This window comes from Amblyomma maculatum, chromosome 1 (assembly GCF_055883805.1).
Source record: "Amblyomma maculatum isolate TAMU_Amacu chromosome 1, ASM5588380v1, whole genome shotgun sequence".
Taxonomy (NCBI): domain Eukaryota; kingdom Metazoa; phylum Arthropoda; class Arachnida; order Ixodida; family Ixodidae; genus Amblyomma; species Amblyomma maculatum.
The window spans coordinates 68,965,214-68,982,238 of NC_139344.1; the positions used below are offsets into that span (position 1 = coordinate 68,965,214).

Genomic DNA, 17,025 nt, shown 5'->3' on the forward strand with positions numbered 1-17,025 from the left:
CGGGGCGGCTAGTGAGGTTGAAGCTAGACTAATTTTGAAACTACAAGCTCATTACCCCGGACACTATCATGATTGAAATAATACAATGCTACTTGATGCGTCTTGTGGTCTATGATAGCTTAACAGCGTGTCATTAATAAGTGAGTTAACTTATACCACAACTGTTCACATGCATGACGGCAGGGCTCAGTCGGCTGTAAGCGACTGAATTTGGCGGTCTACTTCCAAAAGCTGCAGAGAGAGTTTTCTTCATAGCTGTTTATACGCACAATACGGAAAACGATAAGGTGGGTCGGATAGGCAACTTCGCGCCGTGAAAGATGAAACCAGAAAATAAACGGTTCATTGCTTAGTTATTTAAACTTTTTAATTGCATTTCTGAACTGACCGGCGCTCAAAGTGCAGAAAATGAGGCATTCAGGAGATAGGGGGGGAAGGGGGGGGGCAGAAGATAGTTTGGTGTCACCACTGTCTATTATAAAGCGACAAAACTGTATAGGCCCCGTGAGCCCTCTGCATTTACCCCTTCTCCATTGTCCGGGCGGCGAGAGATACACTGAAAGAGCTCGGCCCCCAGTAAAATTGTCCACAAATCGACTCGTGATATTTAATCGAGGGTCGTATTAACGCGGCAGGCTGTATACCAGTCAAGCCCCGGCCCTCATTTCTCAGCGGCTGCGGAGAAACTGACCACGACAGCGGTCAGATCTGTGACTCAAAAGGAGGGTGCCTGATGGCGGGTAAAGGGGTGGTGCACGGCAGTGGCGTAGCCAGAAATTTTGTTCGGGGGGGGGGGGGGGGGGGCTCACGTTGCAGCGCGTCCTCCTCCATATAGAATTTGTCGATGGATGAAATATGATTAATTCCAGCCAATAGCCAATAGGCATTGTGTATTAGGTGCTGCAAACGAATTCTTGAATGCCACGCAGTACGCACTGCCAAGACAAATGTAAAATATTAACTTTATTATAAAAGAACATATATGTATGTGACAAACATTGTGGCAGAAATAACTGACATCAATGCTTCCCTGATTCTGTCTGTTGAATAAGTAAAGAAAATATTAAACGAAATCTAGAACTATATCAGTTCGAAACCAGCAAAGCAGTGCATACCGCTGATATGAAAACGTAAAGGCCAAGAAATGAACACTTTGACGGGAAATGCTTTATTGAATCTGTCATCCAAGACGCTTGTTTACATTTTTGTACACGTCCAACGGCCAATGACGCTGTCCTTTTTTCCATTTATTGCACAGGAACACCTGTCACCGGTCGTATACTGTGGGTAATTTAAGTGAAATTATAGTCGCAACAGAGAGCGCACAGAAAAAGCAGGAGAGTTCCGAAACATATGTACATACAAATGCGAAGATATAATAAAATATTATAAATGAGATGATACAACTTGATAAGGGCAAACAATTACCACTGGACACAAACTTCACTATATGTATGCACAAAACCTCGCAACATGACATTTAAATATACGTACAAGTCTCCAATATATCTATGCAACTAAGCAAAGTCACTGCATATGATGCGTCAAACAAGGCACATAAACATGTTGCGCAATCACAGATAGTAAAGTTTAAGCACAGAAAGACAGACGATCTAGGCAAGAACAAAGCTATGATCGCCACGCTTCGGTCGCGACAGCACCATATGGGTAGAATAATAGAGGAAGAATGGAAAAATCAATACATTAAATGTAGATTTTAACTGCCTGCACAGCGACAACAGTTATTCTGTACCCAAAATTAAAGAAGGGTATTGCTTTGGTTAAAAAAAAGTTGCAAAAAGCAGGACAGGTGTGTTTAGAAAAAGTTTTATTACACATTAGACATTCAGATTAGACAATCACATGGGCGCCGACAAATGACCGAAACAGGAAATGCACATCATTAAGAACATAGGAAAGTGCACATAAAATACAGCCTAACGAATAAATACATCACAAATCAGTATTTACATGGAGAATAAAATTTGGCTGTTTGTGATGATGATATATACAATTTTGAACGGCACTGTTCATGAAAGTATAGGCAGTAGAATAATTTGCCAAATAAAATAGATATAAACATATATAGGAATCGCATGCACAGTATATCTATATGGCACATTGTTGCGGTGTAAACAGCTGTGAGTTGGCATATATATTTGCATTATATTACAGGTACCAAGCAGGACGGACAGGTAGCTAAAAAAGAATGAAAGGGACAAACGAAACCCTGACACGATGCGACAATTCTAACTACCCATTATCCGAGTGTGCTTGTTGAAAAACGCCGCGTGGGCTGGGTTTTCAATGAGCAGGTCGGTCAAAATTGGTCATTGATGTCCTCGCAATTTTCGCATTCATGTGATAATTTTGATCTAGATGCTGACTGTTACAATAAAAGGCAAAAATGTCTGCGGTTTTAAAAGCTAATGAACAATCATGTTTTTATAATTACGCGTTTATGAACCCGAAGGAACCGTGCTTTTACTTGCATTATTTTTCCTGCTTCGCTATCTAAAGGACAAACTCGGCGCGGCAGTTTAGCAAAGCGGTCAATCACTTCGGACACGTTGATGTCGACGTTTCTGTGGGCGTATAGAAGCGCCAGCCCAACCATGCGTTCTTCAGACATTGTAGAAGGCAAGTAGTTTTTTAGCAATCTCATGCTTGAAAATGATCTCTCTGCACTGGCAGTGGTCACTGGAAGGGTGACTAGAATTTGCAGCAGCTTGTACACATTTGGGTAGAAGCTGCCGTCGCAGTGAGAGAGAGCATCTATCCCTGTGCTGGGACGCTGGCTTGCTGTTTTGTTCGCCCACTTTGTCCACCATAGCCGCAGTTCCCCCAAAGCAGCCTTCACATCCACGTCCTGCGCAAAAGCGGCCAGGAGATTTTCTGCTCCTTTCTGTCGGTCATCTTGCATTGGTGGTACTGCCGATGGTACAATTACAGAAAAGCCCTTTAAAATTGTCCTGTGCTTTTCGAACCGTTGCTGTAGCTGTGCTAATACGTGGTCCATGAATGGAATGTATACAGTTCTCCGGAAATATTCCTCAGCATTTTCTGATGTAACGCTCCCACGATCCTGCTGTCGGACACCGGCTCGTCGGGTGGTGATTTCAACATTCATTTTTTTTTTTTGCCAGTTCCTGCACTTGCGCAAACATTTTTGAAAAAGAAACTTTCGAATTCTTGCGGTCATTTTCGATCGCCTGCTGCACCACATCTATGTCGTCAGTGGCAGCGCTCATGTCGATGTTCCTGGTCTGCAGCTTCTTTGACAGAGGGAGGGTCATCGCTAGCACATGCTCCGCCACATGCAGGCTCACAAGGAATGCCGGTGACAAAAGTGCCAACGCCAAACTATTTGCCTGAACTGGACTTTCGCCGTTGCCGTTTAATTTTATCTCCTCTAGTGCCGCGATCACCGGTTCAAACAGATTTACAAATGAAAGAACTGCATCATGCTTTTCCACCCAGCGCGTTTCACATAATCTCAAAAGTCGCTGCCTTCTGGACTCAGGACAAATCAAACTTATTTCTCGTAAAACGTGCGAGCGGTTAGGAGATTTGCGGAAAAAGTTTGACGCTGCCTTTAGCGTCCCAAACCAGTTTCGGATATCTGTGATGGAGCACGCCGCACAGAGAACTAGGTTGAGGGAGTGGCTGGCGCAATGGGTGTATAATGCGGCTGGATATTTCTCACGAACGACAGCTTGCACACCATTCGTTTTACCAGCCATCGAGCTGGCACCGTCATAACCTTGGCCACGAAGATTTTGCATATTAATTCCATGGTCTAGCAGAAATTTTATAATGGTGTCTGCGACGGCCCTACCACTTTGGTCCTGAATTGGCACAAAACCTAAAAACACTTCTTCGATATCGTTGGCATCCTTGTTTAGGTACCTTGCACGAACAGTGAGCTGCTCGATTCCAGCAATATCTGCCGTTTCGTCAGCAAGTACGGAGAAGCTGCCTGCAGCGTTTATTTTTACAACTAGGCTTTCTTTGATAATTTCCCCACAAATTTCTATAATTTGGTTTTGCACATCTGGACTTAAATACGATGCATTACTGGGACAACTTTCCAAATGGTTCTTCAGATTTGTATCTCCACAATCAGCTCGCATGCGAAGAAGCGCTCTGAAAATGCCAGTATTTTCAGAGCAGCCTGTGCTTAAATCAATAGGACCACTGTCCCTATGGCCACGAAGGGCCAGACCTTGTCGCCCGCAAAAAAGAACTGTCTCAATAATAGGCCCTAACCTTCGTCTGTTGTCTCTTATTTGAGTTTGCTTGCCCTGGTCGGGCTGGTCGATCACATTCGGCGCGCTTCCCGAGAATGTTTGGAGAAAATTATCAGCCGCCAGCTGACAGTCACAGTGATATTTAGTGTTTTCGTGCGTGTCAAAGATTTCGAGGGCGTGTTTCCATTTCTGGAACGGCTTGGATACGAGAGCTCCAGTGCGCGTATGCTGGCCCTTACCAACCTCATGTCTGCGGAAAAGGACACACACTCGGCAAAACGCACCTTCTTGAAGCGCTGAGTAGCTGAGCCATCGGTACCTGTCTAGACAAGCGGACTGAAACCTCCGTTTTTGCTTCAGATCTTTCGTACATTTGAACACGTAACCTTTCGGAGGAATCCAAGGAGAAGTTAACAGATGATATCTGGTCTGATCCTCTATTCTGGAGCCACTCTCGTACATCCCAATGTCAAACTTGCTTGTTTCCACCTTCTGGGAATCTGAGAGGAGTAAAGATTTAAGACACCACTATTTAGTACGGTATATGAACGCGCTGTTTTCAAAGTTCAAACTGTATCCTGATTCAACGAATAATAAAAATTAGGCGGGCATTCTCACCAGAGGATCATGTTGGAACAGGCAATGCAAGCGCCGGCGGCACAATTTTCAGGTGAGTCTCTGAAGCCAACCTCTCGTCTTCAGTGGCGGTAGGAGTGTTTTGTCTAGAAGCAGTACCTGTGTAAACCTGGGGGGGGGGGGGGGGGGGGGGCCTTGGGCGCCGCAGTAGGAGACAAAGGATCACTCCGCCGCCGTCGGCGCCGCTTCGGTGCCTTTGGTCACGGTCGCTCACCGGCGCCCGCAAGGTCAGTTTCTGTTTTAAGGGGGATTAAGGTCTGAAAGGGCAGCTCGTCTCCGTCTCCATCCCGAAAAAGGGGGTGGCGGGGAGGGGGCTTGGGCGCCTCATCAGGAGACAAACGGTCACTCCGCCGCCATCGGCGCCGCTTCGATGCCTTTTGGCCGCGGTCGCTCCCCGGCGTCCGCAAGATGCGTAGGGCGGCGTAGAGCGGTGTAGGAAAAAAAAAAACGAGGTGCAATAAAAGAACCAAAACGCTCCTGGGCCAATGTTCAGCTCCTTCTCTTCAGCGCTTAGGAAGAAGCGTGAAAACGAAAAAAAAAAACGCAAACAAAAAGCGCAACCACGGAGAAAGCATAGTGTACGGGGAGAAGGGCGAGGGAGTACCACTAAGAGCTGCTACAGCACGGTGAGGATTCGCAGAAGGCACGAGAAAAAAGAAAGCCCCAAAAGAGAGACACAGGGATTTTGAGGAAGCGGGGAGTCGAAGGCGAGGGAAATACCACCTTTGAAACACTGAGCGGCAATGGAAACCTGTCTTGTTTCGTCGTCCACCCCCACCTCCGCGGCCGGCGCGAGTTGACGCGACGAGCACGCTCGCTATCTAAACGCCCTTGAAACTTAGTGCTCGGAAATGGTTCCTGGCTTTACGTGACTCCGTCTGCATGGGCGTTGCTACGAAATGTAGCCCCCAAGTTCGTAATGTTCGTGCCGAAATGTATTTTTGAACGAACCGGAAAAAGATATTGTAGACAAAACCCAGAATGCTTTCGAGCGCCGGTGGTAGTTTTGGTCGGCGGTGCATGACAGCACGAAAACATTTCGGGGGGGGGGGGGGGGGGGCTGAAGCCCCATAAGCCCCCCCCCCCCCCCCCACTGGCTACGCGCCTGGTGTACGGGAGGGTTGGAGCTCTGAAATGTCCGCAGTTCGCTCCGTGTAATGCAGTACTGTGTTAGCACTCATTCGGTTCGGGCTTCCATTAGTTTGAACTTCGCACAATTTGAGCAAAATTTTGGTATCCTTCGAGTTCAAATCATGAAACTTTGGTCGCACCCCGAACCCTGCAACCACCGTAGGCTCTTTACTGACGCCCCACGAAGCTCACCGCTGCAGGAGTGCGCTCGAGGTCGAACTGTGTATAAAAGTAGCAATGGAAGGAAAACTGGTTTTCATGGTGCCGTGACGGTTACACTGAGCGAGGAGAGACGCACTTACATTGTGGTAGAGGCCAGGTATGTGAGGCAAAATGACTGGCGCAGATCAACATTGCGGCGCCGCTGGACAAGGTGTGGCTGCTGGGCTGCGCTGTGTCCAGGGGCTACGGCGCCACTATGAACGTGGCCATGATCACCAAGGAGAGTAAGGTGGCCATTTGGGGCCTGGGTGCCGTTGGCCTATCGGCCGTCATGGGTGCCAAGGAACGTGGCGCCAAGACCATCATTGGCATTGACATCAACGAGGCCAAGTTCCAGAAAGGTGAGTGCCCCATTCTTCTATCTGGACACTGTGGGGGAACGTTGAAGGGTCTCCAGGAGAAAGAGGAGAAAAGAACCACTGCCAACGCTCATGCCACTCGCACCTTACTGGGACTTCTGGTATACAGTGCACTGGATATTACACGCTGAAAAGTGTAAATGTTATGCTTCATTCCGCCATCAGCCAATATATTTGGCACGAAACTTCCAGGGCTTGAAGTATTACGAGGTTTTGTGATAATTATAATGTCCGTGCACGCACATTTTTATTGCGATGGTATTATATATATATATATATATATATATATATATATATATATATATATATATATATATATATATATATATCAGATGCGTACAACGAGTATGTAACAAAAAACTTTTTCTTTTCCGAGCAGATAAGCCCTGTGGACTCTATATCTGGATTTAGGGAACCTGTCCCACGAATTGTGTTTGTGCTCAATAGAACTTGCCACTACGCTAATGAAGTGCTAGTCCTGTACGCATAACTTCATAACTGTCCCTGGACACATCTTGTTCTTGAAGCTGGGGTGTTCTCAGACCTTGTGATACCAGCGGGTTGACGCTCGGTTATCGCTTACTCAGTTAACCATGGCTGAAATCTGCTGTCCGGCTAATACTGATGGACCAGAGAACAATATAGCCATATAAAGTGAATCGCTGTGACTTCAGTTGTACAGAGAGGAAGCTAAATTCTCTTAGACATAAGTTAAAACAAGCTCCTTCCGACGTCAAACAGCTAGCATATAACACCATGATTAGACCTAAACTCGAGTACGCGTGCACTGTTTGGGATCCACACACTAAAACTAACATTAATGTTCTCGAAAGAATTCAACGCAAGGCTGTTCGGTTTATATTTTCTAAATATCGCAGCACTGACTCACCATCTACCATAATGCTTAAACATAACATACAGTCCCTTGAATCTCGGCGCAGAATACACAGGCTAAAATTCCTCTTTCTACTAAAAAATAATAAATTATTAATGGCTCCTGATTTGTATCTTAAACCGGCATCGTCTAGGGCAACAAGAAATACGCACACCGAATCACTAACACCTTACTTTGCCAGAACTAACATTTTCAAATTTTCTTTTTTCCCGCCCGCGCACCATAACCGAATGGAATAACCTGCCATTATCATCCCTTCAGGACTTTGATTCTAGAAAAGGCCGTGCACTGATTTGCTGTCTTGCTTGTACTCGTGTATATTTTATGTTCATGTTTTTGCACGTTATGCTTTTCTGTTTTCTTTTGGAATTGTTGCCCCTCCTGCCAGGACCCTTCACTGGGTCTGCAGTATGACCAAATAAATAAATAAATAAATAAATAAATAAATAAATAAATAAATAAATAAATAAATAAATAAATAAATAAATAAATAAATAAATAAATAAATAAATAAATAAATAAATAAATAAAATTCTAATAAAGCGCATGTCACTCTTTCTGTGTGAACGCAGCGAAGGAGTTTGGCTGCACTGAGTGCTTGAATCCCAACACGCTGTCCAAGAGTATTGTCCAGCACCTGGCTGAAAAGACAAACGGCGGCCCTGACTTCACATTCGAGTGCATCGGCAACGTCAGCACTATGGTGTGTATTCCCCTCCGCTTTTTGCAAGGAGGCTGGCGCTGGGCGCTTTACCCGGTGGCTATTGGCCACTTGTGCGGCAGCTGGGCGAGGAGGAGTAGACGACTTTATTTTAAGCGCCAATGTTTTCAGCGGTTAGTCCGCGGCTATTTAATTTCTACTGGTGTTTGAAATAATCAAAAGGTCGGTAAAATGGCACGTTTCATCTCCATCATCGAACTGCTTTCGTTTTGTGCAGTCGTGATAGCTAGCGCATGTTAGCATCATTCATTCCTTGCATCGCAGAGGGATGCGCTGGAGTCATGCCACGCCGGCTGGGGAGAGTCTTTCATCTTGGGCGCAGCGCCCACGGACAAGGTGATCTCCACTCTGCCCTCTCAGCTCACCGCCGGCCGTGCCTGGCGAGGATGCGTTTTCGGAGGTGCGTGGGGCTTGCTTGCTTCGTGCTCAGCAAGTCATTGTGCTGAGCAATCCTGCTGGCAGGCATGTATATTGCCAGTCACCAGCCATCCTCGGAACGCTCAGCGGACAGGACGCACAAAAAAGAAGCACGTATCTCGATAATAACACCATAACTGCTCTAATTTTGCTGCGTAGGGCATAATGTCATCTTAAATGCTTACTAGCGTCGTATTTGCGCCGTGATGGTGGAAGCCATCACTCGCGTTGAATACTGTTCTGTCGATGCAGTAGTTAACTTCCTTCAATTTCATTTTTTTTTCTTGCCTTATTTATTATCCATCGTCTACGCTTTTTAAAGCTTGCTTATTTCTAATCGATCATACAGACTGAATGTTCTGCTGATGTTTTAATCATAAAAATTCCCAGATCTCCACGATTATCTCGTTCGCTGAACCTTGGATGCCTCACACGTGGAGTATACGCTTCACGGTTTCGTTGCCCTGCATAGGCGGGAACGCGATATGAAAACAGCGGCGACGTCTCGCGGTAGGGCTGAGCTCGTGTTAAAGATAGATTGCATCACTTCATGTTTATAAATTTGCGAAGGAGACAGATGCTTTTTTTTTTTTTTTTTTTACAATGCTGACTTAAATATTCAAAAATTCACAGCAAGAGATCAGAACTGTCACAAACCCTCGCATTTACGGTCAACAGAGACGCGGCATCCCCTTTACGGCTACCCGTCGTCCCTCTATGAGGTTTGAGGACACAGTTAAAAGTTAGGCCGGTCAACCCGTGAAGTACGTGTGTCGGTGTGTAATTGAGGAATAAGTTCAAGAAAGTGACTTTTTTTTTTACAAACAATTGGATATTTATAGTTAGTAGTCCAAATTACACTACATAATAATAGGGCAAAAAAATAAGAAAACGCCACGACACGGAAGTGATAAAAGACGACTCGGTAAATGACAAGAGGGAAAAACACGATGAACAAAACATTGCGGTGAAAGAAGACTATAAAGATGACATAGCAAGTATTCCAGATATAGTAAGTACGGGCAAAGAGTTACACAGAAAACACGGCGTAAAATAATGTTTAAACAAAGGCGAAAACAATATCCAATTAACCGACATTCTGTGGCAAAAAGGAATTCTCACGGCTTTCTTGTTAGATGAGGCGTCGAATAGTCGCAGAGTTCATCGGTAGCGGCGGCCGTACAAGATGAGGAGATAGATGAGTTGATCGCAGGCCCGGTGAAGAAAAGAATAATACCTTCCCAGAGCGAGCAGCGGCGAGAGTTGCTCGATAGACTACATCACCCCAGAGCGCACTGCCGCGGGCGCGCTGCGGTCTGCCTTTTTATACTCTCAGCTGGTTGCGCTGCGGCCAATCGTCAAGGACGCGCGCTGGCCGGTCGCTGTCCCGGATATTCATGTCGAAGCATGCTCAGAGTAGCGGGGAGATCCCGTAATTTCCGCTCTATATGTGAGGCAGAAGATCCCGTAACTTCTGCTCTATATGTGAGGCAGCTTGTGACGAGAACACTGGATGAAAACTCGCACGTACTCGAAATGTCGCCGCTCACAGATGAAAACAACGGTTCAAATTAAAGTATTTTCGTACAAACAAAACGAATAAAAAACTTCCTGAGGCACTTAAGACCCTTCAGAGTTATAAGGAAAAAGCCTTTGGGGCTGATGTTTATTTGCCAGAACCCCGTCGATCACACAGGGCTTCTTCAGTGTCGTATTAGAATTGAGCAGCTCCACTCGGCGGCGATGGCGCGCGCTCGTTGCGGCGCTTGTTCATAGCAGGTGGCAGGTGGCGTGCGCCCTCCTGGAGACCTAATGGAGGCCCAGTGACTATGAATACCTAGAGGGGCTCTATGACGACCGGTTTGAAGGCGTCGTAGTCTGCCCCTACGTTACGGAGACAACAGGAAAGAGATAAGAACTAAGATGTTTCTCACGTGCCTGGCGTGAGAAACACATCGTTCGCGGACACATCTCGCGAACGCACAGATCCTGCTAACACTGATGAGCCTGTAAAGACTTTCGCCTTAAAAAATAAACAGACCGATCGGCCCTTGCCTTAAAAGTGCTTTGGCGGTGATTGTCGATGAGCGCTCGCTGGGGCCCCCAGAGCAGCGCCGCAAACGCCTTAGGCTCCGACCAGATCTAAAGCCGGTGACATTATTCTTACTGGACTTACTGACCCAAAACGTGAGATTGTTTCGCAAGAAAAAGTATGGCGGGTCTGTTATAACCTTAAATATCGCATGTACTAGCATTTGCACTCATTCGTGACATTCGTTAGGCTGGGTGGGAAAAAAAAAAAGAAATAAAAATATTAGGGCATCGTCATCGTCATCATCATCAGCCTGACTATACCCACTGCAGGGCGAAGGCCTCTCCCATATTCCTCCAATTAATCCTGTCCTGTGCTAGCTGCATCCACTTGACCCCTGCGGACTTCTTAACCTCATCCGCCCACCTAACCTTCTGTCGCCCCCCTGCTACGTTTCCCTTCCCTTGGAATCCAGTTTGTTAAAGGCAGCGTGCTATTACCCATATTCAGAAACCTTTTTTTAGAGGGACAGACTGTTGGTTCCAGTTCAAGTCGGGTACGCGCTTGTTGTCCTCTTTCCATTTATTGTTCGTACATCCTGGCTTTACTTTATCTGAGCCGCTATAATTTTCCGTTAGAGACAGGTCATCAATAATGTACGGCTCTTTTAGGAATCCTGCTCTTTTATTTCTGATTTTTATCACTAATATTCCTTCTCAGTCAACTGTTGTCATTAAGATCCACCTTCCAGCCAGTAGCATTGGCGGCGAGCGGTGAGGAACTTTGCAAGAGGTCACATGTGACGTATAGTTCGACTGATCTTAAGATAACACTACACTGCTGGTGTCAAGAAATGATAATATGAAACACTTCCGTCTCAAAACCTCGAATGACTGTCATTTATATATATAAAAAAAGCCAAACAGTGCGAAGCTCTGAAAGGGGCACTGACGAAAGCTGTATACCACTATTTTTGTGTTATCAATATAGAATAGTGCGCCATTTCGCGACTTTGTTGTCACTTCTCCGACAGCAAAATACGCATTTATTGCTGAGATATTTCAATTCGAAGTTCAAGAGCTTTTTTTTTTTTTTTTTTTTTTTCCGCCGCCGTAACTCAAGTTCAGCTTTTTCCTTAGACGCTATAGAAAAAAATGACTCAAACCATCACCTTGCCTCCGTATTGCTGACGCGCGGCGGGCGGTGCGCTCTAGCAGCAGCCTAAATTAAAGTTACCGCTGGCCGCAGCCGTCGCTTCGTTCGCACCAGCCTTAGATAACTTCCCTGAGTTCTAAACGCAGCACCGTCGCGACTGAAGAATAAAGAACGCTATATATACGAGCGTTTTATATTGTAGCAAGGGGGGAACCATGCATTGTGACAGAAAAAAAAAAAAAAAAAAAAGAAGAAACACGGGACCTGTATCGCACAATTTCTTCTGTTTCCTTCGCTGCTGTATATATTAATATAAACCAAAAGAGCTGCCCTTCGTTCTACTTTTTTTTCGGTGTTTTACGCCGTAAGTGGCTTACTCGGAAGTTGTCAGCGTTGCTGCTCCACAGTGCAAATGTGAAACTATAGTACGCGTTATTCCACAAATTGATGCGCTGGCCGATAGCCCTGTCTGTTGCAAGAATTCGTATGTACTTACTACTGAGTGAAGGTGACAAAGCACCTGTGCAAAACCTGATCACTCGTTTAACGGCGCGGCAATTTTAACGCTTCAGAAAAATATCTGCAAAAAAGCGCAGTAATTAACTCTACAAAAGTAATAATTATTGTGTGGTGCATGTAATTTTTTGTGCTCACTCCTGCGTGGAGTCATGCGACTGCGTGTAAATAAATAAATGTGAATCGTTCCAGAAATCTGCATGGCGTAATTGCTAGCGCACTCGTGTAAGGCTCCAAAAGGGTGAGGTGGAATTCCTGTGCGATTATGTTGCATTATAATGCATTTGACGGCTGCATTTTCAACTCCTATTCAATTCGATTCAATTTATTTGCCATCGTGGTACAAATTATGGCGGGAGTCCGGAGTAAATAAAAGCTGCCGTTTGACAGATTAACAAAGCCAAAGGCCCCCACTTTGACCGGTTCCGTTCACCATAGGTACAGGACATCCATGGATGCCCCAGAAGCTCCGAGGAGTTTCAAAAAATCTCGCGTGTTGTTGTTATTATAAGCTTTACTTCAAATATCGTCAACTGAAGCAGTAGAAAGTGCGAACGGCTTGTTTAATTACTGTCTGTAATAGCGACATTGCAAAAGCACTAAGATTGCTATAGTTTAGGAGAGTTTCTAGCTCGTGTCATGGCGCCAGGATTGCCACCGCCGGAAGGTACACAGCCGACAGCCGTTCAAACAAGAACAGCAGAGGTGACACCAGGTGCTGCCACTTGTCCGCATGGTACGTGGTCTAAAATCTGGTACATCGGAACCAATGAGCGCGTGTGCACTGGCTGGTCAAAATTCTGCACTCTGCTAATCCGGCGTTGGTGCTTGAACGACCATATTGATTTTGGATATCGCTCCCATCATCTGTCCTCTGTGTTGGTAAGACGCTATGACCTCACATAATGATGTCGTCGTCAGCGGAACCTTCACCGTGTGCTGCTGCCGATCGCCCAGAACGCATCGCCTTCGTATAGTGAGCGACAGGCAAGAACACAACACTGACTATGGAAGAGCACAGACAACGCGATCGCATAAGGAAGCATCAGTCGCAATCTTTGAAGCAAGGACAACAACGCCTTCGAAAACGAGAAGCGAGAGTTTTGAATCTCCAAAGCCAACGAGAACAAAAATGCCATCGGAAGCAACAACCGAGAGCGTCTACCTCGGATGTTTAAGTCAACGTAACATCACGCATGCATTGCTGCAGAATAATCTAAGGAGTAGACTGTTAAATTGCCTCTCATCTTTGTTTTTCAATAACCATTAACCAATGGTATTCTAAAACTTGTAGCTCTTTTTCCAGCCTCCCTTCTCTCTATCTCTCTCAGCGACAGCTCTATACTCTGTTTTGTGCAAATAAATTGATATACCCAATCCAGTATACATCTAATACCATATTTTTCAACAGGGAAGCGCTTGCCGGGGCATGAACTTTGTCGGAGGACAACTGAGACTTTCTTGGAGCTTGTAAACCGAGACAGGTCAGAAATGAAGCCACGTGGGAATGCAAAGTGCATTTTTGAGAAGCGCCGAAATGCACCGAAACGAAGTAGACAAGCTCAGGTTTTCTTTACCTTCCAACATAAAAGTATAGGCTAGCAGTTTCGAAACAAACTTCAGAGGTGTAACCGCACATTTGTCAGCCTCCGGTATCCTTAATTGCGCGTCGATCATGGCGCCTGTACTTGCGAGAACGGACTGTGCCGGCGATACCTGTATTTCCGTTCTCGCTCTTTTCTACCTTTGTTTTCAGTAAAAGTGGTATCGATATTGCCAACTTCCTTCTCTCTTCAGTGTCCCTCTTTAATAGCTTCCCACGAATCGCCACCCACTCACATTCGCTCTATTTTTTTTTTGTTTGTTTTTTACTGCTGCTCCTTCCTATTGCGTATATTAAGTGTGCAGCACCGAATAATTCTAGCTATACGCCAGTAGAAGCGTCAGACGACAAATTTGCAATCATTTGCACTTTCCCGTACAAGCAGCGCTTGCCATTCAAGGCGGCATTTTTCGCGAATCTCAGGCATTGACGTCGACCTTCGTCCATTTCGTTTTTGTTTCTGCGATATTTCATCGCTCGGTAACCGCAGCCTTTGGTATGCGGCGTGACCTCCTTTCTCATTCACAAGGCTGCTGACTTGGAGCTTTGGCGAGCGTTGGCGTGCTCCCGCCACGACCTCTGGCGACAAGGTATACACACACTGCGCTCGCCCTTTCGCGCAGGGTGGAAGTCGGTCGACCAGGTGCCTCAGCTGGTGGATCTCTACCTGAACAAGAAGATCAAGCTAGATGAGCTCATCACACACAGGGTGCACTTGGAGAGAATCAACGACGCATTCACCTTCATGCAGGGCGGCCTATCGTGAGTGCTCAAACTATTATAGATCTTATAATGACACCCACACAGCGAGATACCTCTTCTATGTCGCTACAGTTGCGTATATATACTGCCTGCATACGCATCCAAACAAGCGTTTTAGACGTTAGACAGGAAATTATAAACTGAAAAAAAAAAAAAAAAATTGGAGAAATGTCTGTGTATGAAACCTCTGTTATGCGACAGAAACACGCAGCAGTGACTAGCTTAGTCTTTCAGCTAATATTGTTTTCAATTTGAAAATCGAATTTTCGTGTTGGAAGGGCGCTTTCTTCCGCATGACATTGTCAGCGGTGGTGTGCACCAGTATACAACTAAGATGTCAACTAATATATCAGGCTCGTTAACTGACAATAAACATACAGTTTCCAAGTAGATTCCGCATTTTTCGAGAGACTTGTAGCGCACCGTATATCTATAAGTACTATCCATATCGCCCCGCCGCGGTGGTGCAGTGGTAAGACGCCCTACTACTGTGCAGGAGTACCTGAGTTCGATCCCGACCGCCGGCGGCTACGTTTCGATGGAGGCGAAACGGAGAGACGTCCGTGTGCTGCGCGATGTCAGCGCACGTTAAAGATCCCCAGGTGGTCGAAATTACTCCGCAGCCCTCCACTACGGCTCCTCCTCCTCTCTTTCCACTTTCACTCCCGCCTTCCTCCCTTCCCTTACGCCGCGGGTCAGGTGTCCACAGAAACAAGTGAAAAATACTGTGTCTTTCTTTTCCTTGTGAAACAGTTCTTATATTTTACTTTCCATATTACTTTTTAGATTTTTGAAAATGCCATCCTATACTCACCGCTGCAGCACAAGTAACTAAGCTTGCTTGTTTGTGTGGTTGAATAGGAAAAAGGAAGAATGGGAGGGCACGGGCCTGTTAACTTCCAGCGTGCGGATAGTGGAAAAAGGGGAAGGGGAAAGGTAAGACAGAGAGAGGTTGTCGCGTCTCGCTGCGCCGCGCCGATATGCAGTTGTCATGCGCCCCAACAGCCATGTTGGCCAGGCCGGTGTCCTCCAGGAAGGCATAGAGTAGATGGAAGGGCTTGGAGGTACGGTCCCGAGGGGGAAGAATCTCTTGCAAGGTGGAAGAGGGTAGGCAAATACGGCAAAAGCCAGAAGAAAGTGTGGCACGCTGCGGCGCGTATGATACTCACAGATCAGATGTTCCAGAGTCTAAAGCGAAACCGTGCTGCCGCATTGTGTGCTAGCCACGCCTCCAACCGCGTGTCGGTTTCAACCCTCGCGGAGGTCGCATCAGGTCGCATGCTCTGCTCGCAACGCCCTGCTGAGAGAGAGGGCAGAGAGCACGTGAGAGGCGCGACGCTAGCGAGCTTCGTTCCTGCGATGCGGCAGCGAAGAGGGTGCCATTTTCGAAGTTCTAAAACTGATATGCATAGTACTTACAATGCTACTACGCAAGCCCCTAGATAATTGAGGACAGCTAAAAAGTGAACTCTTCGGTGTTAGCTGATCTGAGAGTTAAGACCTGTTAACTGGTGCACACCATTGCTAGCAGCGCTATGCCGAAGAGAGAGCTCTTCTCACTCAAAAAGCCTACTTTATGAAAATGATGACAGTTCCGTAGGTGTAATTACCTGTATGTAGTTCACCTTGGCTGACTTAAATGTCTTGCTCAGCTGACATGGTTATATATCTCGTTCTGCAGACACGTTTAGATCTTCTTAACCATGCAAGCACTCAGTGGAAGCATGAGATGTAGCTACTGTATCGACCCGACTGCGTGTAATCGATTCTTTTATTTATTTATTTATTTATTTATTTATTTATTTATTTATTTATTTATTTATTTATTTATTTATTTATTTATTTATTTATTTATTTATTTATTTACCCTAAAGGCACTGGGCTGGGCATTACATAAGAAGGGATGTTTCAAACAAAGCAACAGCCAATTACAAATAGAACACGTAGACCTGGCAGAGCTCAGTTAACATTTGGGCTTAAAAGCAAAATCAAGAACTTGGCAAACAACATAACAGACAAAGCAAGCTCGGTTACAGTTCAGCATAGCACAAGGAATAACGGAACGTAAAAGCAGAAAGACACAGAAAAAATTATAAAAGCATCAACAACATGTTCATTAATCAAGCACTCTGCAACCCACTCTCTGCGCTTAAAAATGTTAGTAAGGCTGTTTGAAGAGATGATAGCTCGGTATGGTTTGTGGTTTCTACGTGGTCATAGGCCACCAACCACCGCGGGTTCGAGCGTCGCGCGAGCCGAAGCCCCGATCAGCCGTCACCACGCGCACACTGAAACACTGCAGCGCGCACTCAACCTCCACCGGGAG

General features: G+C 45.8%; 1 protein-coding gene across 1 annotated transcript in view; it reads left to right on the top strand.

Moving 5' to 3' along the window:
- Positions 1 to 17,025, top strand: part of LOC146202741 (alcohol dehydrogenase class-3-like) — a 75,439-nt gene that overhangs the window by 55,474 nt on the left and 2,940 nt on the right. The window contains exons 6-9 of the mRNA XM_084585013.1: positions 6,364 to 6,580; positions 8,066 to 8,196; positions 8,479 to 8,614; positions 14,561 to 14,699. Coding sequence (XP_084441139.1) covers positions 6,364 to 6,580; positions 8,066 to 8,196; positions 8,479 to 8,614; positions 14,561 to 14,699 — 623 coding nt within the window. The remainder of the gene's footprint in view (positions 1 to 6,363; positions 6,581 to 8,065; positions 8,197 to 8,478; positions 8,615 to 14,560; positions 14,700 to 17,025) is intronic.